The 21,388-nt window shown below is 40.1% G+C and overlaps 1 protein-coding gene across 2 annotated transcripts in view; it reads left to right on the top strand.

The window, feature by feature from the left end:
• The window catches only part of nbas (NBAS subunit of NRZ tethering complex), a 194,915-nt gene that overhangs the window by 29,119 nt on the left and 144,408 nt on the right, over positions 1-21,388 (top strand). For both annotated transcript variants that reach the window (XM_061746583.1, XM_061746582.1), the window contains exons 19-24: positions 6,089-6,167; positions 8,992-9,096; positions 9,423-9,559; positions 14,279-14,365; positions 15,438-15,591; positions 19,998-20,183. In XM_061746583.1, coding sequence (XP_061602567.1) covers positions 6,089-6,167; positions 8,992-9,096; positions 9,423-9,559; positions 14,279-14,365; positions 15,438-15,591; positions 19,998-20,183 — 748 coding nt within the window. The remainder of the gene's footprint in view (positions 1-6,088; positions 6,168-8,991; positions 9,097-9,422; positions 9,560-14,278; positions 14,366-15,437; positions 15,592-19,997; positions 20,184-21,388) is intronic.

Here is a 21,388-nt window from a genome sequence, read left to right as displayed (position 1 = left end):
TGTTCATGTCTGTTCACAAGGAAGCATTGTCCTGCAATGTGCCTTTTGTGTGTTGTTAGAGAGAGATCCAATTGCAGATAATCTTTAACTGTGTATGGTTCATGTAAAAATGAGGGTTTCTCTACTGTAGTAGTCTTAAAATCAGCCGTTTCTGTCCGTAGACGTCCTGGGTTCTACTCTACATAATCTGCCCTGGTGGATCACCATATTTTTGCAGGTGGCCAGAAAATATCCACTGCTAGACATGCTGCCTATTGTATTTAACACATTTTAGCAATGTCTTTATGCTTTTGCTTTTCAAGGGTGAGGAAAGTGGTTGCAGTTTTTAACTTCTCCTCTAGCAGTCAATAAATCCGGCACATGCACGAGTCGGTTAACTCAAACACTGAAGTTTACAACTCACTTGTGGCATCATACCAAAGAAAAACTGCATTTTTAATGCCTAATCCACGTGAGAACTTTATCTTAAATGGTTTAAATGAGGATAATTTGATACACTGTTTTATTTATTGTTTTTTTTTCTCTCCCTCCGTTAAGCCTAAGTACATTTTGCTGGTGGGGATAGACTCTATGTGTTGACAGAAAACTGAAAGAAGAACTGGCGGGAAAAAGAAATCCTGGAAAAGAAAATTTCATGGCCAAAGACATCCGCGAAATGAATTTATTCATCTAATACCACCAGCTGCGAAGCTTCCAGCGAGAGTGGGACTTGGTTATTTTGGAGATGCTCTTGAGGGGATTGGGCCACCCAAAATTTAGAGAAGGAAAGAAACTGGTATCCGGCCCACACTGCATTCCTCGCAACTGCTTCTGCCTATTTACTTCTTTGCAAATAGAGCTTAATCCTCGCCTGAAATCCGTTCATTTTTCTTTTTTAACTAAAGACTCAAATTATTGATCTGCATCGGTAGTAAAAGCTAACTAAGGAGATTGATTAAACAATTGAAATTGACTTAAATTTCTCTAACAAATGATTTAAATCTGGTAGAATAATAGGAAACCATCTTCTGTGAGGGAGAAAATAAAAGGAAAAATAATGTTTGTGATTGAAGATCATTTAAAATGGTTGTTTAAATTGAACCTTTTAAAGAAAAGCACCAGTTAAAGTCTTAACAATGTTTAATCATGAAAGTAAATCGCCACTCACAATGCAAACATAACTCAACGTATGAGGACCAGTGGTGGACAGTAACGGAGTAAATTTACTTGAGTACTGTACTTAAGTACATATCCAGAGGATTTGTACTTTACTTGAGTATTAGATTTCTTTGGTACTTATTACTCTTACTTGAATACATTTCAGAGACAAATATTTTTACTTTTACTCAAGTAAATTTCTAGGAAGGCTGAAAAGTACTTGTTACTTTCAGGTCTGCTCTTTTTTCTTCTTCCCTAAAATCCTATTGGACACAAGCTGTTTTTGTCAAAGGAGGAGACCTATCACAGTGCACGCTCTCCACTGGGATGTACGTAAAGCAGAAATACGTCAAGCCTCCTCAAAACAATACCGCCAAAGTAGCCTGCGTTTGTCAAGACAGAGCCGCAACAAGTCAAGACAGAGCCGCAACAATGGCTACGCCTGCGTCAGGAGAAGAAAGACAATCCGCTGAGTCGTCTGAGTCTGATAATGAGCCGGACTCGGAGCAGGGACTTTCACAAAATCCTTGGCCGTATCTTAACTCAATGTTTAATTCGTTCGACCAAGTAAAAAACGAGGGCACAGACAAACCACAGACATTTATTTTCAAATGTTTATTGTGTTTGCCAAAGCAGAACTACCTCTCTGCTTTCAACAACTCAGCATCGAATTCTCAGAAACAAGAGTTAAAAGATCCTTAATTTAATTTAGAAAAAATATAGTAATTTACTGATGTGGAAAATAAGGAATTTACTCTTACTCTTACTTTTACTTAAAGTAAATTGAAAAGCATTTACTTTTGGATACTTAAGTACCTTTAAAAGCAAGTACTTTTCTACTCTTACTCGAGTAATATTTTGACTGAGCTACTTTTACTTGTAACGGAGTAAATTTTGACCAGTAGTATTTGTACTCTTACTCAAGTACTGGGGTCGAGTACTCTGTCCACCTCTGATGAGGACAAAACAGCTGTGCAGCCTTAGTAAAACTATTTGTCACGGAAGCTAATTGGAAACAAAGGACTTATATGACCAAACAGCAAAGTCAGCTAAATATACCAAATGACTCGTCCTTGCATCAATATTTATTTTTTTTCCGTCTGATGGCACAAAGATGACGACATCAGGATTCATAAGGTCCATATTGAGAGAGACTGGTTCAGGAAACACATAACATAATTTTCCTGTGTGGGACTTCCTACCATGAAGTCCAGAACTTCACCCCTTTGAGAGTGTTTTATATGTGCTGGATAAGACTTTAACGCAGCAGTCTTACTCTTCCATCCTCAATAAACGACCAGAAGACTTATTTGTTGGACAGGTAGTGTAAATTGCAGGAAAAAAAAAAACTATTTACATTTTTTTTTTTCTACTAAATGGATGGTGCTGGTGAACATGATAGGGTTTATTTGAAATGTAAGAATATTCAGCTGGATAGTAGCCTGTGGACTCATTTGACAGTGGACCGTGCTTAATTGTTTTTTACATTTCTTTTTAGATAATTACAATAACTCCTAATTATATTTGTTTTACAGGATATTTAACTAAACTGCTGGTGTCTGTTTGTGTTATTTATTTGAATTGGAAGACAAGAGAGAAGTGTTTTATTGGAGTGTTTTCAAAGGGCAACCCGATACTGATCAATACGAAAGAGAGAGTGGATCAAGTTATCACTATTTGGTGGATCTACTGATGCACCAAATGGAGCAGACTGTAGTGGAAGTGTTCAAGGGGCAGAGTCAGAAACCAGGATGGGATTGGAGAGAGGGCTGCCAAATTTTACACTGATACGTTGATTAGGTGGCACACCAGAGAGGGGATCATAAAGGCTTGGATGTTAATGAGGCTGAGGGAGAGAAAGACAGAGAGAAAGCAGTGGTGGAGATTAGTGGGTAATCTGCTGGAGGTAATTTATGCCTTTGTTGTCAAGTGCCCAGGGAAAGACTAATGAAAAACCCTTTAGTGATCACTAATCGCCTCTCATACATGCATGCAAATCCACATGCTCATGTATCATGAAACACTCTTAATAAGATTTCATACCCATTACACACACCTGTTTAAGTAACCAAAAGTAAACATAAGAGAATATGCATAAACTGGCATGAACGGCACAGATTTGAAATGCAAATCCTTACGGTGTGCATCGCGCGCACAGGTTTTCCAGTCGTGAGTAGTTCCATCGTGCTGCCTTTTTTTCGTTCTTCTCACATCAGGTGCGATCAGTAGGGTGGGCCTCCGGTCTGCATTTGAATTAGGAAGAGCGCAAAGTGTGTAATGTTAAGTCTTTTGTAATGATCGTCCTTCAGTTTGCTGTTTTAGTTTTGCCGCTTCTCCGCCCGTGTGATGTTCGGCGTAGTTCATTCCCTCCGTAATAAAATTGAGCTCTTTTGCAGACCTGTAGTCCAGCGTAGATAAAGAAAAGATGCAGGGTGAGAACAAGGATATAAGAGGGGGTTTAAAAAAAGAAAAAAAGTCAATAATTTGCAAAACATTACATTAAATCTTAAGTGAATTAACTTCTTTAAATATGTCTATTTTTCTCCCTTATCTGTCTCTGAGTCAGGGCAGCTGACATGTTTTCCCAGAGTGTGTTTCTGTGCGTGTAAGTGTGTGTGTTTGTGTGCCCCCACTAATGGATGCAACCATGTTGCCTTGAAGCCTGCGGCTGAGGCTTGGGACAGATAATAATTCTCTTAATTTCTTTTTAACTACACCACCATTACAGAAATGGCTCAGTATCGATCACATCTGCTCCCAGTATGTCGGGGCTTGTGGGTGTGATGCTGTTGTGTATAGATAAGGACTGCCTGTAACTACTGACCATCACACAGTGCTTTTTCATTTCTTTTTTTTTTTTAAATATCCTGCTTCATGCTTAGTGATCACAATTTTGCACAATGAAACATCAATGAATAAAAAAAAAAAAAAACAGAAATTGAGCATCAGCTCATAGAAATATGAACTCTTCTGCATCGTTCTGATCAGACTGGTTTCAAAGTAACACATACGACTCTGCCAAGGGCTATCATAGTTGTGGCTCTGACTTCCACCGTACAAGATGGACAATGTTGCAATGGCGGCATGCATCCGACGATGTATCTGTGAGAGAGAGATGGACGGAGAAGAGTGTGAAGACGAGAGAATGCAGTCTGCTGCAAGGTGTTTACTTTCTTATCAGATCAAATTCAAACCCCAGTAGGACTCTAATTTCCTCATTTTCTGCAGCATTGGACTCGTGTGTTTGTGTGTGTCTGTGTGTAATTCTGTTTTCGCTTTTTGCTGTGGCATTTGGGTGTGTGAGGGAAGGCGTTAGCTGAAGTGTCTTTAAAGTACTAGTTTGCAGGCACACCTTGAGGCAACTGGGCTCTGTCTTTTTGTGTTAGACAGCAAGTACGATCATGTGTGACAGCCTGAGACGGAGTTTAAGGTGCGCACATTACATCTTAATCATTACAGCCCTCAGTCTCCATTCAGACATCTCAGTTTTTATTCACTCGGTCTCTGTCTTTCCACCCACATTTTCTCTTCAGCTGCTGTTTTATCTTAAGGGCACTTGAAAACAAGATGTTTCAAAGTGCGGGGTTCTCTTTATGATGTGTCATCAGGTTAACCCTCTTCTTCTATATGAATCGGTGATCTGCAGCACACGCAGTTCATGCCGAACTCTGTGGAATCGAGGGGCGGGATTAGCAGTTTAGGAGCGGGAGATGGAGTTCAGCCTCGTCTGTTGAGCTACCGTGGCAATTTCAAAAATAGCTCTCTAAAATTAGTCAATGAATTTTAAACAAGGGAAAGCTTTCAACAGATGGATATTTCTTTCATTAAAATGATACATTTTACTGTTAAAAATGAGCCACAATCGAGCCGGTGCTTAGATTTTCATAAGCTGCAGTGTAGCGAAGGAGAAGGTTTATTGAATTTTGACTCGACCAAATTTACAATGAAAGATATTCAATGACCAGATTTTTCGCTCTCTGGCTCTGTTTTATGTTTGGACATTATGAATAAGCCACCATTAAATAAAAAAATCTCAAGAGAACAGCGGATGAGTAAAATAGCTTTCTAATGTATCTTCACATCCAACATACTCCCCCCCCGTTCCCCAGCCTTCGCATTGCTCCATCCCTATTTTCCTTGCGTCGCTCCAAGGAAACAGAGCCAAGTAATTACCACTACTGCAAGCACTAAGCCACCACTCTTTGATGTGCCAGAGTGTGTTTTGAGCCAGTGTTAATCTTTGTTAGTCTGTGTTGAGGAGCTGTGATAAGAGCTGATAGCGCCCTCTGTAATGAGGGATTAAGGATTAAGACGATGGAGGAGAGGTCGGCTCCCCTGCGGTTGATCCAGGGCCGATTTCAAGAGGGCTCGGACACCGCTTCACGTGGCCAGTTGGTGAATTATACATCGTAGGTATGGGAGCAGTGAGTGAAAAATGTTCTATTTGATTTCATGGCTCGCAAAGGGGTTGGACCCCGGTAGTTTTCTGCCTCGTGGTTTCTTTTCTCTTCTCCATGAGTGACTGATTTGTAGGTCTAGCCTTGGTGATTGTGGTCATCTAGTTTATTTACAGTCATGATTAAAAGACATTGAAAATGGATTTGATCCTCGCAGGACAATCACTCACCTCCTCGATGGCTAGCATCCTCCGTGGAACACCTGAATGGTTTTAGTGGTCATAAGGAGATGATTTGTTGACCTGAGGAAATGATTAGGTTTACAGGGAACAATGTGCTGTTATAGTCACCAGTCCAGTAGGTCCCTGCAGGCTTCCTGTGGAGGGTCAATTTTCAGTTAATTTAAGGGTGATTTGGGCGTTGGTGCAGTCACTAGATCAAGCTGAATGTTTGATTTGACTGTGGTGAACTTCAGTGTTCTTACTCTGCTTTGAAACGCTTGTGCTAGCCGGTTGTTTAAATGTAAATGCATGCATGTGATTCTGCTTGTTTAGGCTGACTCTGGAGCAGAAGGAACTGTGCCGGAGCCGACTGAAACTGCTCTCCTACCTGGACCGGCTGGCGACATATGAGGTAAAACAAAGAGTCAGGCCTTGGAAATCCTTATTTTTACATAGTGCATGTGTAAAAAATGTTAAGATTTGTGTGTTGCAACTAATAATTAATTCCTCTATGAATATTCTAGTGACCATTTACCTCCAAAATAAGCGCATGTCATGTCCAAGGCTAATTTCTTATCAACAGTCCCATCAAGCAAAAACTTGTGCAAAACTTAAAGTATTGACATCTTCTGAGCACCAAACATTGAATACTCCAACTTCATGGAGATGAAAACAAAAAAGAAACATCACTGTTGATTGTTCCTTCACAAGGTCATGAAATGGATAGATTCAAAGGATGATTATAATTCATTTTGTGCATACATCCATGTTGAAGGCCCTTTTGAGGTCTATTCAGGGGTACTGGAGAGGAAAGTCCGTCGGATGGTTAAACCCCAGATTCAAGAGGAGTAGTGTGGTTTTCGTCCTGGCTATGGAACAGTGGACCCTCAGCAGGGTCCTGGAGGGGGCATGGGAGTTTGCACAACCGGTCTACATGTGCTTTGTGGACCCGGAGAAGCCAGTCAACCGTGTCCTTATATGGCCACTTTGCATCCGGTGTCAGAGCTTGGTCTGCATTGTTGGCAGTTAGTCAGACTCATTTACTGTGAGGGTTCGACTCCGCCAAGCCTGCTCTTTGTCAATGATTTTGGTTACTTTTATAGACAGAATTTGTAGACACAGATGGATGGAAAGGGGTCTGATTTGGTGATCTCAGAACTTGATCTCTGCTTTTTGCAGATAATGTGGTTCTGCTGGCCTATTTGGGCCACGACCTGCAACTCTCACTAGAGCGGTTTGCAGCTGAATGTGAAGCAGGTGGGATTAGAATCAATACCTCCAAATCTGAGACTACGGTCCTAAATTGGAAAAGGGTGGGGTGCCACCATTTGCCCTCTCCGAGTCAAGGATCAGATGCTGCCCCAAGTGAAGGAGTTCAAGTACCTCGGGGTCTTGTTCACACGTAATGGAGCGGGAGCGGGAGAATGACCCCCCGGATCAGCAGTAGAAGATGGATAGGTTGAATGGATGGATGGACATCCAAGTTTAAATGACAAATACCTTAATCCTGGTTCAAATGAATGGATCATTACTAAACTTGTAAATAAACACGCTTCTTAATGACAAGCTAATGATGCAACCTTCATTTGAACCAGGTGTGTTGGAGAGAGACAAACATCCAAAACATGGAGAAAAGTCACCCTTGAGAACCGGAATAGAGGAGCACAGCTTAATAGCATCCTGCAACAGATTAAAGGACACTCAAAATCACAAAGTGTGTCCGTCTGTGTGAGTGGGGTAAATGAGAAACACTGTAAAGCACTTTTATAGAATCTTGACTAGGTTAAAAAGCTTAGGTGCAGTTACTAGTTACTGTTTTCTCTACATTATAGATGCAAGCAATAAAAAAAAAAAAAAGAGTGGTGTTTCTATATCCCAGTCGGAGCTATTTGAGTGGTGTATTGATGGGTCCAACTCATACTCGGCAGAGACATCACGGAGTGAATAAATGTTTGTCAGATTTGCATATTATTTTGGAAACTGGACTCTTAAGAGTTTGCCCTGCGTCCGCGGGACTTCAGAGGAAAGGAAATGTCTTTGAAGTACTATTAGTTACCATTAAAAATACATTAAGTTGGTGTTTCATAAATGACTCCAGATTTATGTGTTTATATGAGACACAGACTGCTAAAATATCTACTTGTGCATCTTTTTTTACTGTATATCTTCATTGCTTATTTGTTTTTTATTTTTCTGTGGTGAACTAATGCCTTCTCCTCTTCCATCCAATGCCTCCAAAGCACAGAGCTCTTTTCTAATCTAACATCTATGGATGATTTCTTGACCCCATTAATATCTCTGAAAATATGGAAAAGTTAAAGAAGATATTCATGCAAAAGGAAAAAGACAGAAATGCTCCAATATGTAACTGAGAGGAAGAATCTCCTTGTTTTAAAATAAGAAAATATTGTTTTAATCCATTATTAACAGACTAACAATATAAACACTTCAGTGCAGCATAGTTGCATGCTTGAAGTTTAAAAGTTCTAACCCAGCGCTTAAAGGAAAAAAAAAAAAGATTTCATCTTCGCTCTGAATAATGTTAGCATGAACACGCTTTTCATCCACAAATAAAACTGCAGATGAACATCGCTTCAGTTTGCATGAGATGCAAGATTTTGCCATACTAGACGTTCAGTTCAGACAGAATGACGTCTCTCTCGTTGCTTGAACATTGTCATGGTAACTGCAGTACTCGTCAGATTCTTTTTGCCCCAATCCATTTTCTCTAGCTGTCTATGAATATGATATTAGGGTTTTTATCATCCCGACTTGGGCTGGCTCTGTCTGCATACGACCCATTCAAAGGCTATCCATCAGACACACACATCCTCACACACACGCCCTGGCATAAAAGATGTCACAGAGATTTTATACCCACAGATAAATCCCTCTAGCCAGAGGCCAGAACAACAAATGTTCCTTCCTGACATATGCACACACACACTCATAACTTCCTCAGATGCTACTAAATAAAAGGACAAGACAGCTTTAGGCTAGAAAGTTAAATGGCATCTGTGTTGACTTTGCCTTGGCGCATTCATTTTGCAGTCTCATCTTCTCGCTCTTTTCCCTCTCATCTTTAGCGTGAATTCTTCACCATTCACAACATTTATTCTGGAAAGATTACCCTCTGCTTCGCAAATGTCTTTCCATGACCCACAGTTGCATTCCATCTTTTTCAATTTGGCTCATCTTGTTCTTCTTTTTTGTCTCTCTTACTTTAAACTTTGCAGGAGATACTCGGCGGTCCTCATGCAGCGGAGGAGAAATTTGATGCGGAGTTCTTTAAAAAGTTTCGAAGTCAAAATATTGTTTTGTCAGCAAGAAACTACGCCAGGGTAACATCTGCCGTTCATTTCTTTCAAAATCTCTCAACTAATGCTGCTTTATTCTAGCTGCATCATCATTTGAGGCCAGCAATATAAAGTATTATGTGATGATACACTTGAGTCTCTTTGATCAATTTCTGATTTTATTCAATTTTCCTCATTAATCAGTTGATCAAAACGTATTATTTTGTGTTAAATAAGAAAGATAATGTAATCATACCGTCTCACTTAGCTGAGTTAAGTGAGATGTAAGGTGCTTTTTTTGTCTGTGTTTAAAGTTTAATGTAATTTGAGCAATCCTTAATATTTTTGTCACATGCATTGTTTGCCTGCAGGAGAGTAATGTGCAGGCTCTGGATATTCTCTTCACGTATCATGGAGCAGAACTACTTCAGCATCGACTGGCTATCCTTTACAACTTCCCAGAAACCACCTCTCCACATGAGTATACCATCTTGCTGCCTGAAGCCTGGTAAGATGCAGGCAAATGCTCACAAGTATTAAAAAAGTGGATTATTAGAGAAAAAAAACAAACTTTCAGAAACAAGGAATTTAAAACCAGCACAAATCCTGTTTAGGGATTGAAGAAAATACAGATCTAAAATACGGAAAAGGTAGCAGATGATCTTGTTATATATGAATATGATAGAGCTTCACAAGCTCTTGTTTTTTAGAGTGCAGAACATGGGTTTCTGATGATTTGCCGTGATGCAATTTCGTTCTTTTTTTGCAACCAAAGACAGGAGTTGGACACGGCAGTTCTGACAGCAGAGCTTGTGGTTGAAGGAAGAGGGTTTCTTGCCTTGTCTTGATTGTGTTGGAGTCAGAGGAACATGTTCTCAGAACACATTAAGTCTAGTGACATGTTACGTTATGTTGTAGAATTATGATTTGAAAAAAAAAAAAGGTTATTAAATTAGCACTTTTCTTAACAGTATTGAAAGGTCTCAAAAAGAATAAGAGTGCAGACTGGGTGATTGAGGTCATGGTGACTCTCAAAGGCTTCAAAGACTTCATCACTTTAGAATAGAAGGTAATACTTCTTTAAAGGGGACCTATTATGAAAAACACATTTTCTCTTGCTTTAACATATATAAAGTGGTCTCCCCTCAGCCTGGCAGCTCAGAGAAGGAGGAAAGCAAAGCAACCAAATTCTGCAGTGTCTGTACAGCCGCCCGGATGAGCCGTCCAGTGTGATGTGGCTTCTACGAGCCGTTCAGATTCTGCTCCCTTTCGTTACGTAACCGAAATGCAATTTGCATTGGTTGGCCTCCGATGCGTGAAACCACGCCCACAACTAACTCTTGCAGGAACAACAACAACTCCCAATGACCGCACGGCTGTGGCACACACCTATCTGCATATTAAATTAACACAAGAAAACCACAGGGCACACACACACACACACACACACACACACAGCAGACAGACTACAAAATATGACCACAGTCATAATGGCTCAGAGGCTGAATTTCTAATTTATTTAGCCAAAACAATCAAAAGCTTGTTTTTAAGAGATTCAAGGCCTGTTTAAAATAGGGATTAGATGCCATAATAGGTCCCCTTTTAAGAACAAAAAACAAGGAAGTCAAATTGGCTTGACTCAAGCCTTTAAAAGTTCAGAAAAATTAATAATGGATGAAATTAGAGTTAGGCCAAAGAAATCGCTTATACAACTGTTCTCGTTCTTTTCAATGTAATATGGATTCTGTAACTTGGATTTCACAGTGAACATTTTCACTGGCCTTGTCCATGGTCCTGAAATCACTAAAGTGACACAGGTTCAAGAGGCAAAGCAAGATGCCATGGAAGGGCTCTTAAGTACCCAACATGCCTTCATTTTCATGAATAGGAGGAATTTTCAGGAAGGAAGGCATGTAGAATGCAATAATCGTTGACTATGGGTAAGCTGAGTATTTTTATATAAGGACACTCAGTTTAAAATCAGTCATGTGACTCTTGTAAACGTGCTCACCTGTAACAGTAGCAGTGAACTGCACCAGTAGTCCTCAGGAGACCTTTTCTTTCTTGAAACTCCATGCTAGATAGCTTAACCCTTTGTAGACTGGGTTTGTAATTATTGAGATGATCAATCGGTGTTGTAGTCTATAAAGCAACTCCCATTTGCAGTTTTTTTTTTCCATACACTCTTCATAATGTGCCCTGCTAAGTAATTCTAGCCTTTTTTTCTTTTTTTTTTTAAACTGTTAACTGCAACGAAAAGTAATTTGTCGAAATGAAAGATAATGTAAAATATGACCTTCTGTTATGTGAGGGAAAGTTAATGAGAGATCCACACGGTGTGGTTTTAGGCCCCCTTATAGATGTTAGCGTTGTGATTGCTCCAGGTGGCTTCTCTATGTGTTAGGGCTTTGCTGGGACTCATCAATAGTGACGATTAACTGAAATCCCCACTGGCGTACTCCAACTGGCATATCAAACATGGTGACGGTGTAGTAGAGATACATCCACTACAGCTGAAGTGTAACCTCCCAAGAATGCAGAAGTCTCACATGTCAGTTTCAAATTAAAATCACCTCCAAAACTGGAATAACACCTTTGGAGGAGCTGGCGTCCCCAGGTCTTTCTCACGTACTCTGTTTTTTTTTTTCGTCTATACACAGCAGGAATCTTTTTGCTGTTCTCTCTCTCGCTCTCACACACGCACACGCACACACACACATGCTTGTTATCCTGCTTCACACATGTAGAGTCAGGACTGACTTAATTGCCACTTTTAAATTTACATTCAGACACTGAACACCTTCAAATGAAACAACGGGTGATGCAACAATTGCAATTCTCTGTATATGTGTGTGTGCGCACTTCTTCTTTTTTTCCCTTCTCGTTTTCCCTTTGCAGTATATTTTTACCATGGGACGGTAAGATAAAGGGTGGGGTGGGAGGAATCCTGTACATTCCCCTAACTTGTCTTCATTTCCTTCGCATTGCAGATATTCTCGCGTGTAATATTAAATGTAGCCCAAAAATACATGGCCTTTTTTTTTTTTTTTTTACAAAGAAACAGTATTAAAGTGTAGGTTCTGCTAGAGTCATGAGATATACCATGTAGGGATAATTATTCTCACCTATACACACACGTACGGGCACACTCAGAGTTTTGTAGCTTGCTTTTATTAGCCATGTCTGAGTTTGTATGGAGGTCAGGCAGTTGCACCTCTGCAGTGAGCATCCATCATGGCACTGCTGCAGGGGGGCACTTTCCTATTTCCCCAGCTTGTGACTTACCAACTGCTGCTCCACCAGCACTCGCTCCCACACTGCAGCAGACGGAGCCTGCTCTCGCCATCTGTTTGGAGCTCACTATATATACCGAAGTCCTGTCTCATTTGGAGGAGGGGTGGGGATGGAAGTGCAGCATTCTTCTGTAATATTGATCAGGCCTGCATGGGGACCTCGACACTGGAGGAAACATGGAGAGAAGTTGCTTTGTTGAAAACTTTGCTTGCAGCTTGATAGGAGGGGAGGAGGAGGAAGAGGAGGAGGAGGGGTAGGGACCAACTCCAGGTTTGCTTTGCATATCCGCTTCACCCTTGACTCCCTTCCTCTCTGAAATGAAGTAGATCAGTCGGCACAGAATAATTTATTCCTATCGATATCTGAGCACTTTTACCAATATTTACTCTTGACTCTCTAACTTGGCTGTCTTTAATGAGGAATGAAGACCAGGGAGTGAAGGAAACACAGTAAAAGGAAATCTCCGACTTTTCAATCACTGTTATGTGAGTGTTAAAATCCGTGTCTTTATGGATGAAATTGCTCCGACTTGCTGGTAGAAGTCTTCTACTTTTATCATTTGATGTAAATCATAGCTGCCACTCTCTCCCCGTGCATTTTGAGATTGGACTGGATTCATGGCTCTGCAAAAGCTGCAGCAGCATGTGTGCGGTTGGCCTTTCACTGGACCGAAGCTGGAGATGATTTGTAACTCTCACCATCTCTTTGAGTTTTCCAGTGCGGTACACATTTTCTTCTGCCCAGAGATGAATAGATAACAAGGAGAGACACATTACTCCTAGAGAGAACAAAAAAAAGAAGATAAATGCTCTCCGATCTCAGCATAGGTGCATGTATTCATGTAGGTTCAGGTGCTGGTGTGCTTGTGTCCAACACTTGTCAGCACTGACATGTGAGGTTACGGAGCCGTTCTTCATGTTGGCCTCTTTCCTTGTGTGTTACTTATTTATCTTCCTCTGATCTGTCAACCTCAAGGAGACTTGGAAGAAGTAAAGCTCAGCACCAGTATGGCATTCAGAAAATAAAAGTCTGCACTATTTACAACCCAGGCAAAACTCAGACTCTTCAGAAATTCCTTGACTTGTTTATTGTTGTGATTTCTCCATTTTTCTTTCTTTCTTTCTTTCTTTCTTTCTTTCTTTCTTTCTTTCTTTCTTTCTTTCTTTCTTTCTTTCTTTCTTTCTTTCTTTCTTTCTTTCTTTCTTTCTTTCTTTCTTTCTTTCTTTCTTTCTTTCTTTCTTTCTTTCTTTCTTTCTTTCTTTCTTTCTTTCCTTCTTTCTTTCTTTCCTTCTTTCTTTCTTTCTTTCTTTCTTTCTTGCTCATTTCTTTCTTTCTTTCTTTCTTTCTTTCTTTCTTGCTCATTTCTTTCTTTCTTTCTTTCTTGCTCATTTCTTTCTTTCTTTCTTGCTCATTTCTTTCTTTCTTTCTTGCTCATTTCTTTCTTTCTTTCTTGCTCATTTCTTTCTTTCTTTCTTTCTTTCTTTCTTTCTTTCTTTCTTTCTTTCTTTCTTTCTTTCTTTCTTTCTTTCTTTCTTTCTTTCTTTCTTTCTTTCTTTCTTTCTTTCTTGCTCATTTCTTTCTTGCTCATTTCTTTCTTTCTTTCTTTCTTGCTCATTTCTTTCTTTCTTTCTTGCTCATTTCTTTCTTTCTTTCTTGCTCATTTCTTTCTTTCTTTCTTTCTTTCTTTCTTTCTTTCTTTCTTTCTTCTTTCTTTCTTTCTTTCTTTCTTTCTTTCTTTCTTTCTTTCTTTCTTTCTTTCTTTCTTTCTTTCTTTCTTTCTTTCTTTCCTCTCTCTTGCTTACTGCAGTTAATTTTTTTTTCATTCAGTTTTTCATCAACTTTTGGTTTAAGATTAGTTCTGATATTAACATTTGTGTATGCTTATTTAAAAAAAAAACCTCAACTTCTATCTGTATATTTCTTTCTTTTGCAGTCTGGATGACGAAGGAGAGTTGGCGCTGATTGCGTGGGATGAGCAGAGACACAGGGAGATGGACTGGTGCGAAGCAGACGAGTGCAGGTAAATGGTTCACATCGATGTTGATCAATTTTTAGCGCCGCACATAAAGCTTTATTAAGCCCAACAGTTAGACAAAATTGACTTAATGCAGCATCATAAACTTTGTTCATACCTTTGATGGGAAACCCCCTCGCTGTGCAGAATGGTTAATATTCTGGTTCTCTACAGGACAGATGCTTGTGTTGGCATCGTTAAGCGAAACAAAACATGACATCCTATTATCCAAATGTTCAACAGAGGCGTAACAAACTAACACCCGATATTGTTGCGCTGCCAGTTTGTGCCATTTGCCTGCGACTGTGGGGAGGCCAGCTTTATTTACAGTTTTATTTAGCCAGCTCTTTTTTCTTTTAATCATTCTTCGGAATGGAGTTGGAGTTGTAATTCCAGTAGAATATTGTGGTAAATTTGGCCAGGGATGACAGTAAATTTGGATAATGTTCTTGGCACTATAGCAATGCCAGTAAGGTTTTAGGAAGATGTTTTGCTCGCTTGTGTTTTTTTTCAGTCTTGTTTTTGTCCTACTCACTTTTCCTTTTCATGTCTGTTTTTTTTATCTGTCTCTTTGCTTTACTCCCTCATTTACAGTTAAGGAGATATTCAATATGTTGTTATCTAAAACCTTAGAAAAAAATAAATAAAAAAACGAAGCGGGGAATTTGTCAGACTGACTGAACACAAGTGCTCGACATTTTGAACCTCTCTTCTACAAGCTCACCCCGCTCAACTTCTAAACCACTAAAAATGGTTCATAAATGTGTCACTTTCATTTTCAATAAAAGCTTCATCATCTCCTTAAGAAGGAGGGCACTGCAGGTGAACTAACGGTTTATTTCTTTTGGACTATTTTCAGTTGTAAATGAGTACTTTTGTGTGTGAGAGGATGGTGCAGGGTTAGTGCACTCAGACATTACCTCATTGATGCGTTGCACGTGTTATGGATTTTGTTCAAGAATGAAACTTTACAGGATGGGAATAGGACTTGAGTGACATAAATAATCTGTTTTAGCAAGATAAACATGTTGCCTATTCGTTAACTGTAAGAAAAACATCTTCTCCACAACTTTACCAGAGTGGGCCTGGACCAGAGCTTGTCAGAAGATGATTGTCTCCTGTATGAAGAGTCTCCAGATCTGCTGAGGTTCCGTACAGCTACACCTTCCATCGAGCTCCTCACCGACTGGTACCAGAGCAGAACTCAGGACATTGAGTCCTGCTCCAGACAGGTACGGACACTTTTGAGGTGCCTGACTGATTTTTTTGATTGAATTTATTTATTTAAAACAGGGATAATGCACAAAAAAAACATTAATCTTGTAAAACAAGAAGAGATGCTTTGAGCCAGGTTATAGCAACAATTGCTAATTTCCGCCTGTAGTCCCTGGGCAGGTAAAGTGCTAAGCAGATACAATATTAAGATTAATTGAAATAAGACATAATAACCATAATATTTAAAAATTTGACAGAATGCACTAATAAATAAAAGCACGGAAACAAGAGCGCCAAATCATAAAGTGCACAATAGAGACCAACAGCACATTCACTTTAGCCTGGACGGTTTTCTCATTAATTTCTTCTTCGTTACAAAGAATTAATCTGATACCTGGGGATTTGACTTTGATATCAAAGGGGCAATACCATCAGGTACAGACTAATCCGGCTTGGGTTGATATTGCATAGAAATACAACCAATCAGAGGAACATTTGCCGATTTAGTTGATGTGGTATGTTCTGCATTAGTTGAAATAAATGTGAATGGGACGGGCACTATAACCATTTCCAAGCAAGAATACGTTTGGTAAAGTAAGGACAGCTGCATCTACATATGTCTGTCAACACTCCATGATCCTATCTGACTTGCCCGGTATTTGTTGTAGGTAATTGCAACACAAGAACCTTTCATATCTCTTTGCAGACAGCTCTAGAGTGTGTAGATTTTATTGACAGTATTTACAAGGTTTTTACATCGTAGCGCTTTTTCCACAGCAGGTTTACTATTTATTCCTTTATTAAAACAGCTGTTAGCACTCATTCCTCCTAATATAGATAGCGTAAATGTCATGCACAGTGTTCCTCCGTCTTTATCAGTGCATCTCCAGAAGTGGCTGGAAATCAAGAGAGAGCTCTGTTCAAAAAACCAGCTACCATGTTGACACACTTTTATCAAGACACCTTCAATTTGCCGTCTTCTTCTTCACCTTTCTCCTGGAGGAAAATCAACTTTGACTGCTGGAAATTCCTCCATTTAAAATGAAGCATCTTACACATCTTATTAAGATGCTTTCTCCGGTCCGCTGTGTTTGATTGCGAGTTGCAGAAGGGCAGCAGCAGAAATTAGGCAATAGACATCTGGCTATTGGGAAGATAATTGATGTTGCACACTACTGTTAAGTAATTGGAGGCAGAACAATATGGCAAGCAAAAATATCGGACCGCAGAAGATATGTTGCCACCCTCCATCAGTCAAGGTCACTTTGATCCTGTTTGTGACAGCTATTATCATATTTGCCATATGGACTTGTAATGAAGAGAAACCAGAGCTTCTGTCATCTGTGTTTTGATGGCGTGGCTGAAAAATAGGATTTGATAGGACTTGTTTAGTGGAGTAATGGGGATATGAATGCTGGAGCTGCCCACCGCCTTCACCCATATTATACACATTGCAGCTCTGTCTCCTCTTAACCTCCTTCATGCTGATGGATCAAGGTTGTCACAGCACTCTCTTTTGTCTCTGTGAAAGGACTAACTAGGGTGCAGTCATATCGTTCCCCTTCATTTCTCCATTTCATCCCTTTCATTTGGCACTGAGAGGATGGAGGAATAGAGATTTGGGGGTCCATTGCTCATTTTTGTAGACAACTGGGAAATCGTGCCTTTCATCATCATCCACTCGAGAGAGAAAGAGTGACTGAGAGAGTTGTTGAAAAATGTAGTCTTTGTTAATCTAAAGGAATCACACCAGCTTTTTTTTTTCATTATGTCCCTTGTTCCTTTTTAATTAGATTTCATATCCTTTTGCTCTCTCACACTTTACTCCAGGAGCCTCTTGAGACTGTCCTTAAGTCTTACGTCTTCTGCTTTTTAACACATTTCTTTTTTCTCCACATAGTGAAGTCAAGAAGGAAAAGTGACATTTTCTGTGTTTTTTTTTTTTCCTACTATCTCTCATCTGGCTCTTGTTTATGCTTGGGAGAGCAGTTTCATGTGTGAGAATGGGGCTTGATTAAAAGGTGCCACATCAGAGGGAGCTGGAGTGCTCTAAACCAGGCAGAGTTGCTGGAAGCAAGACACTGGAGGGGAAAATTGACCGACAACATGGCTCAGAGACAGAAAGACCAGCTTGAAAAGGCTTGAAAAGGGAGCACAACCAAGAGAGAGAAATGAGAAAAAATGTTGGTACGATGCAGCATTTCTGGTTAAGTTACTGTATTACACACACAAAAGATAAGAGCCAAGGACTGAAAGGTGTTGAGGTTAAAAAACAAAACAAAAAAAAAACAACATAAAGAACCTCTTGAAGGAACAGTTTGTGTAAAAGAAAATCTGTCGCTGTGCGAAAGTGAAGGGGTACGAATAAAGGAAAATGAAATGCAAATGGCTGGTGAGCTGGGAATGAAATCAAACAAGAAAGAGAATGCCTTAAAAATCAGATAGGGGAGAGAGGGCAAGCTGGCACACGAGGACGGCAGGGAGCCAGCCAGGCAGGGAGTTCACACCGAGGCTAACTGTGGTAACCGAATGAGGTGGCAGGAAGAGAGGAGAGCAGGATAGACATTGGGGGGAGGTGAAGAGAATATGTTAAAATGATGTCTGAAAGAGGATGGAGATGGCATGGGGCTGAAAGACAAAGGAGACTCTAATTGAGTTGGAAAATTACAGTGAAAACTGTGAAATCTGCCTGGGCAAGGAGACTGAGCTGACACACGGAGGGGAGGAGAGACTGAAAGTGTCATGGCACAGACAATAATGGGGGGAGGGGTTGGTAGGCCAAGTCCTAATTAAAAAGTGTGATATTTTAGCATCTGAATTGTTTGCTGGGGGAATCCATCTCTACAGCAGTAGTGAGGGGCGGAGATGGAGGGGAGAATGTGTCCTCTCGGTTAGATCAATACACTTCTGCCTCATTCCTGTAGCTACCGGTAATTGCTCCGGCACTGAGTTTAGGTGACTGGGCTTTTCTTGTTGTGTTTCTGTGTGCACATCTAGCGAGCGAATATGTGCAATTATTCATTCAGCAAAAAATGTGTTAAGATAAGCTGTAGATGACAAGGTTGCAGAATCTGTATGTGTGTTGCATGCTTGTGTGAAAGACTCGAAGCAAAAGAGGAGTACTCGACGCACAACGTGGAGAGAAAGCAATCACACAGGGGCCCAGTGGCATCTGCCATTGATCGGCCAGCATCCACAGGTGGCTGACAATTGACTGGGCAGCCGCACTGCCAGCATAAAGGTGGTCGCAAATTGATCGGTTGCTCTTCTGGATGGAATTGTATTGATCGGAGCAGCAGGAAGCCCAAATCTTCTCAGTTTTATTGAGGGAAGACTAACGATTGGATATTTGTAAAGACTGATGGGTATTATTTGGCTTGCGATCGGTTAGTATATTGTTGATTTTTCCATATCCTAGTTCAGTGCTCACATTGATGCCAACAGCCTCTTTATTTGCCTGCCGCCTAAGTGTGTTTGATAAGATTTGTAACAAGACAGAATGATGCAAGAGGATGAAAGGGGATTAAAAAGAGTGTCACAAAGCACAGTTTTGATGGTGATCGAATAATTAATTGGATCATTCTCACCAGTATGGATCCATCGATGATTAATGCAGATAATCAGTTCCTGATGGCTGATATTTTTAAAACAATGCCGACGTATCATGCAAAGCATTCTACTGTTGTTAACAAAGTCTTGTGAACTAAAGTTACTGCACAGATTCATCAGTTATGACAAAGTTCTTGCTGCAGATGTCGACATATAGTGTGGAGATGCAGTTGTTTCATCATTGTTTAACTAGAGAAAAGTTACAAGGCGTTACCTTTCTGTGATAGGAAGTTAATGAAAGGCAAGCAATTTTTTTTAATTTTTTATCCTGTTTTGATGGTACTCTACTGCATACGTACCTTCCTTGGGTTTTTGTTTGCTGGCCTTGGGAAATAATTGTTGGCCAGACCATGAAACATTGACACAGGTTTTATACTAAGAAGTGTGTGTACAGTAAAGGTGTTATTCCATCTACTCATAGAAGATAACTACACATGAGAAGAAAAATGAATCCTACTCTCACATTTTGACATTGTGTAAAAGGGCAAATCAGACAGCTTCTCGTTCCCAACTAGCATTTCCTTTATTGGCCAATAGAATAATATGTGGTTTATCAGGCATATTTTCATAATTGTGACATTTTGAACCTAATCTTCATGAATCCTTGCTGCAGCTTAACTTAGTAATATTTAAACGTGTCAAATTACCCAATTAAACACTGAACAATGCAGAGTTGTACACAAGCCCTACGATTAAGTCTTGTCCAACTCGTTAGAATTTGTTACACCATGTGATTAAAGCACATGTACTTCATGTCCCACTACTTTTTTTTTGTTTTTCTTCTCACTTGTTTGCATTTCTCTCTGTCCACCAGGTGGATTGTGCCCTGTCACTGGTGCGGCTCGGGAAGGAGCGAGAGATCCCGGGGCTTGGCCTCCTGTGTGATGACTTGATCACCATGGAAACGCTAGTGTATGAGACATCATGTGACTTGAGTCTCACACTTAAAGAATTCCAGCAGCTCGGCGACATCGACAAACTCCATCTGCTTATGAAAAATGTAAGTGACCACCCTGTTCACTCTGTTTTCTTTCTACGATTGATATCTGACAGACACCTAAAGAAAATGTTCCTGGAGTAGTTTAATTTTCAAAATCACATTGTGATTATGGATGTTAGACATATATTTAGTCCAATTATTTTAGTTGATAAACATATGTAAGCTGCTGCGCGTGAGGCTTTATAACATCAATTTAAGTCTTACAAGATACATAATTATCAAAATTAGCCATCTCCGCTATGGCTGTGATGGTAAATTTCACTGCTTCACTGCTTCACTGCTTCGAATCTGCAGAGCAGTTTCAGAAAAGTAACTTCAGACACAAGTCTGTTAATGAGAAAATCAAGGACACAAAATCGAATTCTGTGAGCCTTCACGTCCTTCCCAAAGGTTTTAATCTGTCACAGATGTGGACTGACTTTATATAATGATTTTGCAGTGTCTTATCAAAATAGGAGTCTGCAGTTTTAGTCTTCATTTTTCATGCAGAATATTCTGCAAATTTTACTCAAAAACAAGCATGTCTTTTTACTTGTACGCTTAGAATAGAATAGAAAGCCTTTATTATCATTATATTTCTACAATGGAATTAGGCAGCAGCTCCGTCAAAGTGCAAAACAAATGCAAGACTATATAATCAAGTAAACTGTACACAACAAAAATGAACAAAAAAAAGTAAACATAAATATATATATATACACTATAAGGAAAGAGTGAATGGGAGAATAAAATAAAAATGTACATGAATGGGTGGAGGAATATTGCACTTGGATGGGTGGAAGAATATTGCACTGAAAGGATGGAAGTATTGCACATACATAGGTAAGGAATATTGGGACATTATGGACAGGAAATAGGAAATATTGCACAGTGTGAGGTAGCTTATGAGTTCAAAAAGTTCACAGCTTTGGGGAAGAAGCTGTCCCTGAGTCTGTTGGTTCGGGATCGTAAGGACCTGAAGCGCCTCCCAGAGGGCAACAGGTCAAAAAGGTGGAAACCGGGGTGGGTGTTGTCCTTTAAAATGTTCCTTGCCCTGTTGAGGCAGCGGGAGCTGTAGATGTCAGACAGGGAGGGCAGAGGGCAGCCGATGATCTTCCGTGCTGTGTTTGCCACCCTCTGCAGCCTCTTCCTGTCTGCCTCCGTGCAGCTGGAGTGCCACACTGTCACGGCAGGTCAGCAAGCTCTCGATGGTGGACCGGTAGAAG

Source organism: Cololabis saira, chromosome 18 (genome assembly GCF_033807715.1).
Source record: "Cololabis saira isolate AMF1-May2022 chromosome 18, fColSai1.1, whole genome shotgun sequence".
Classification (NCBI taxonomy): Eukaryota; Metazoa; Chordata; class Actinopteri; order Beloniformes; family Belonidae; genus Cololabis; species Cololabis saira.
This window is presented reverse-complemented; position numbering and strand designations above follow the sequence as displayed.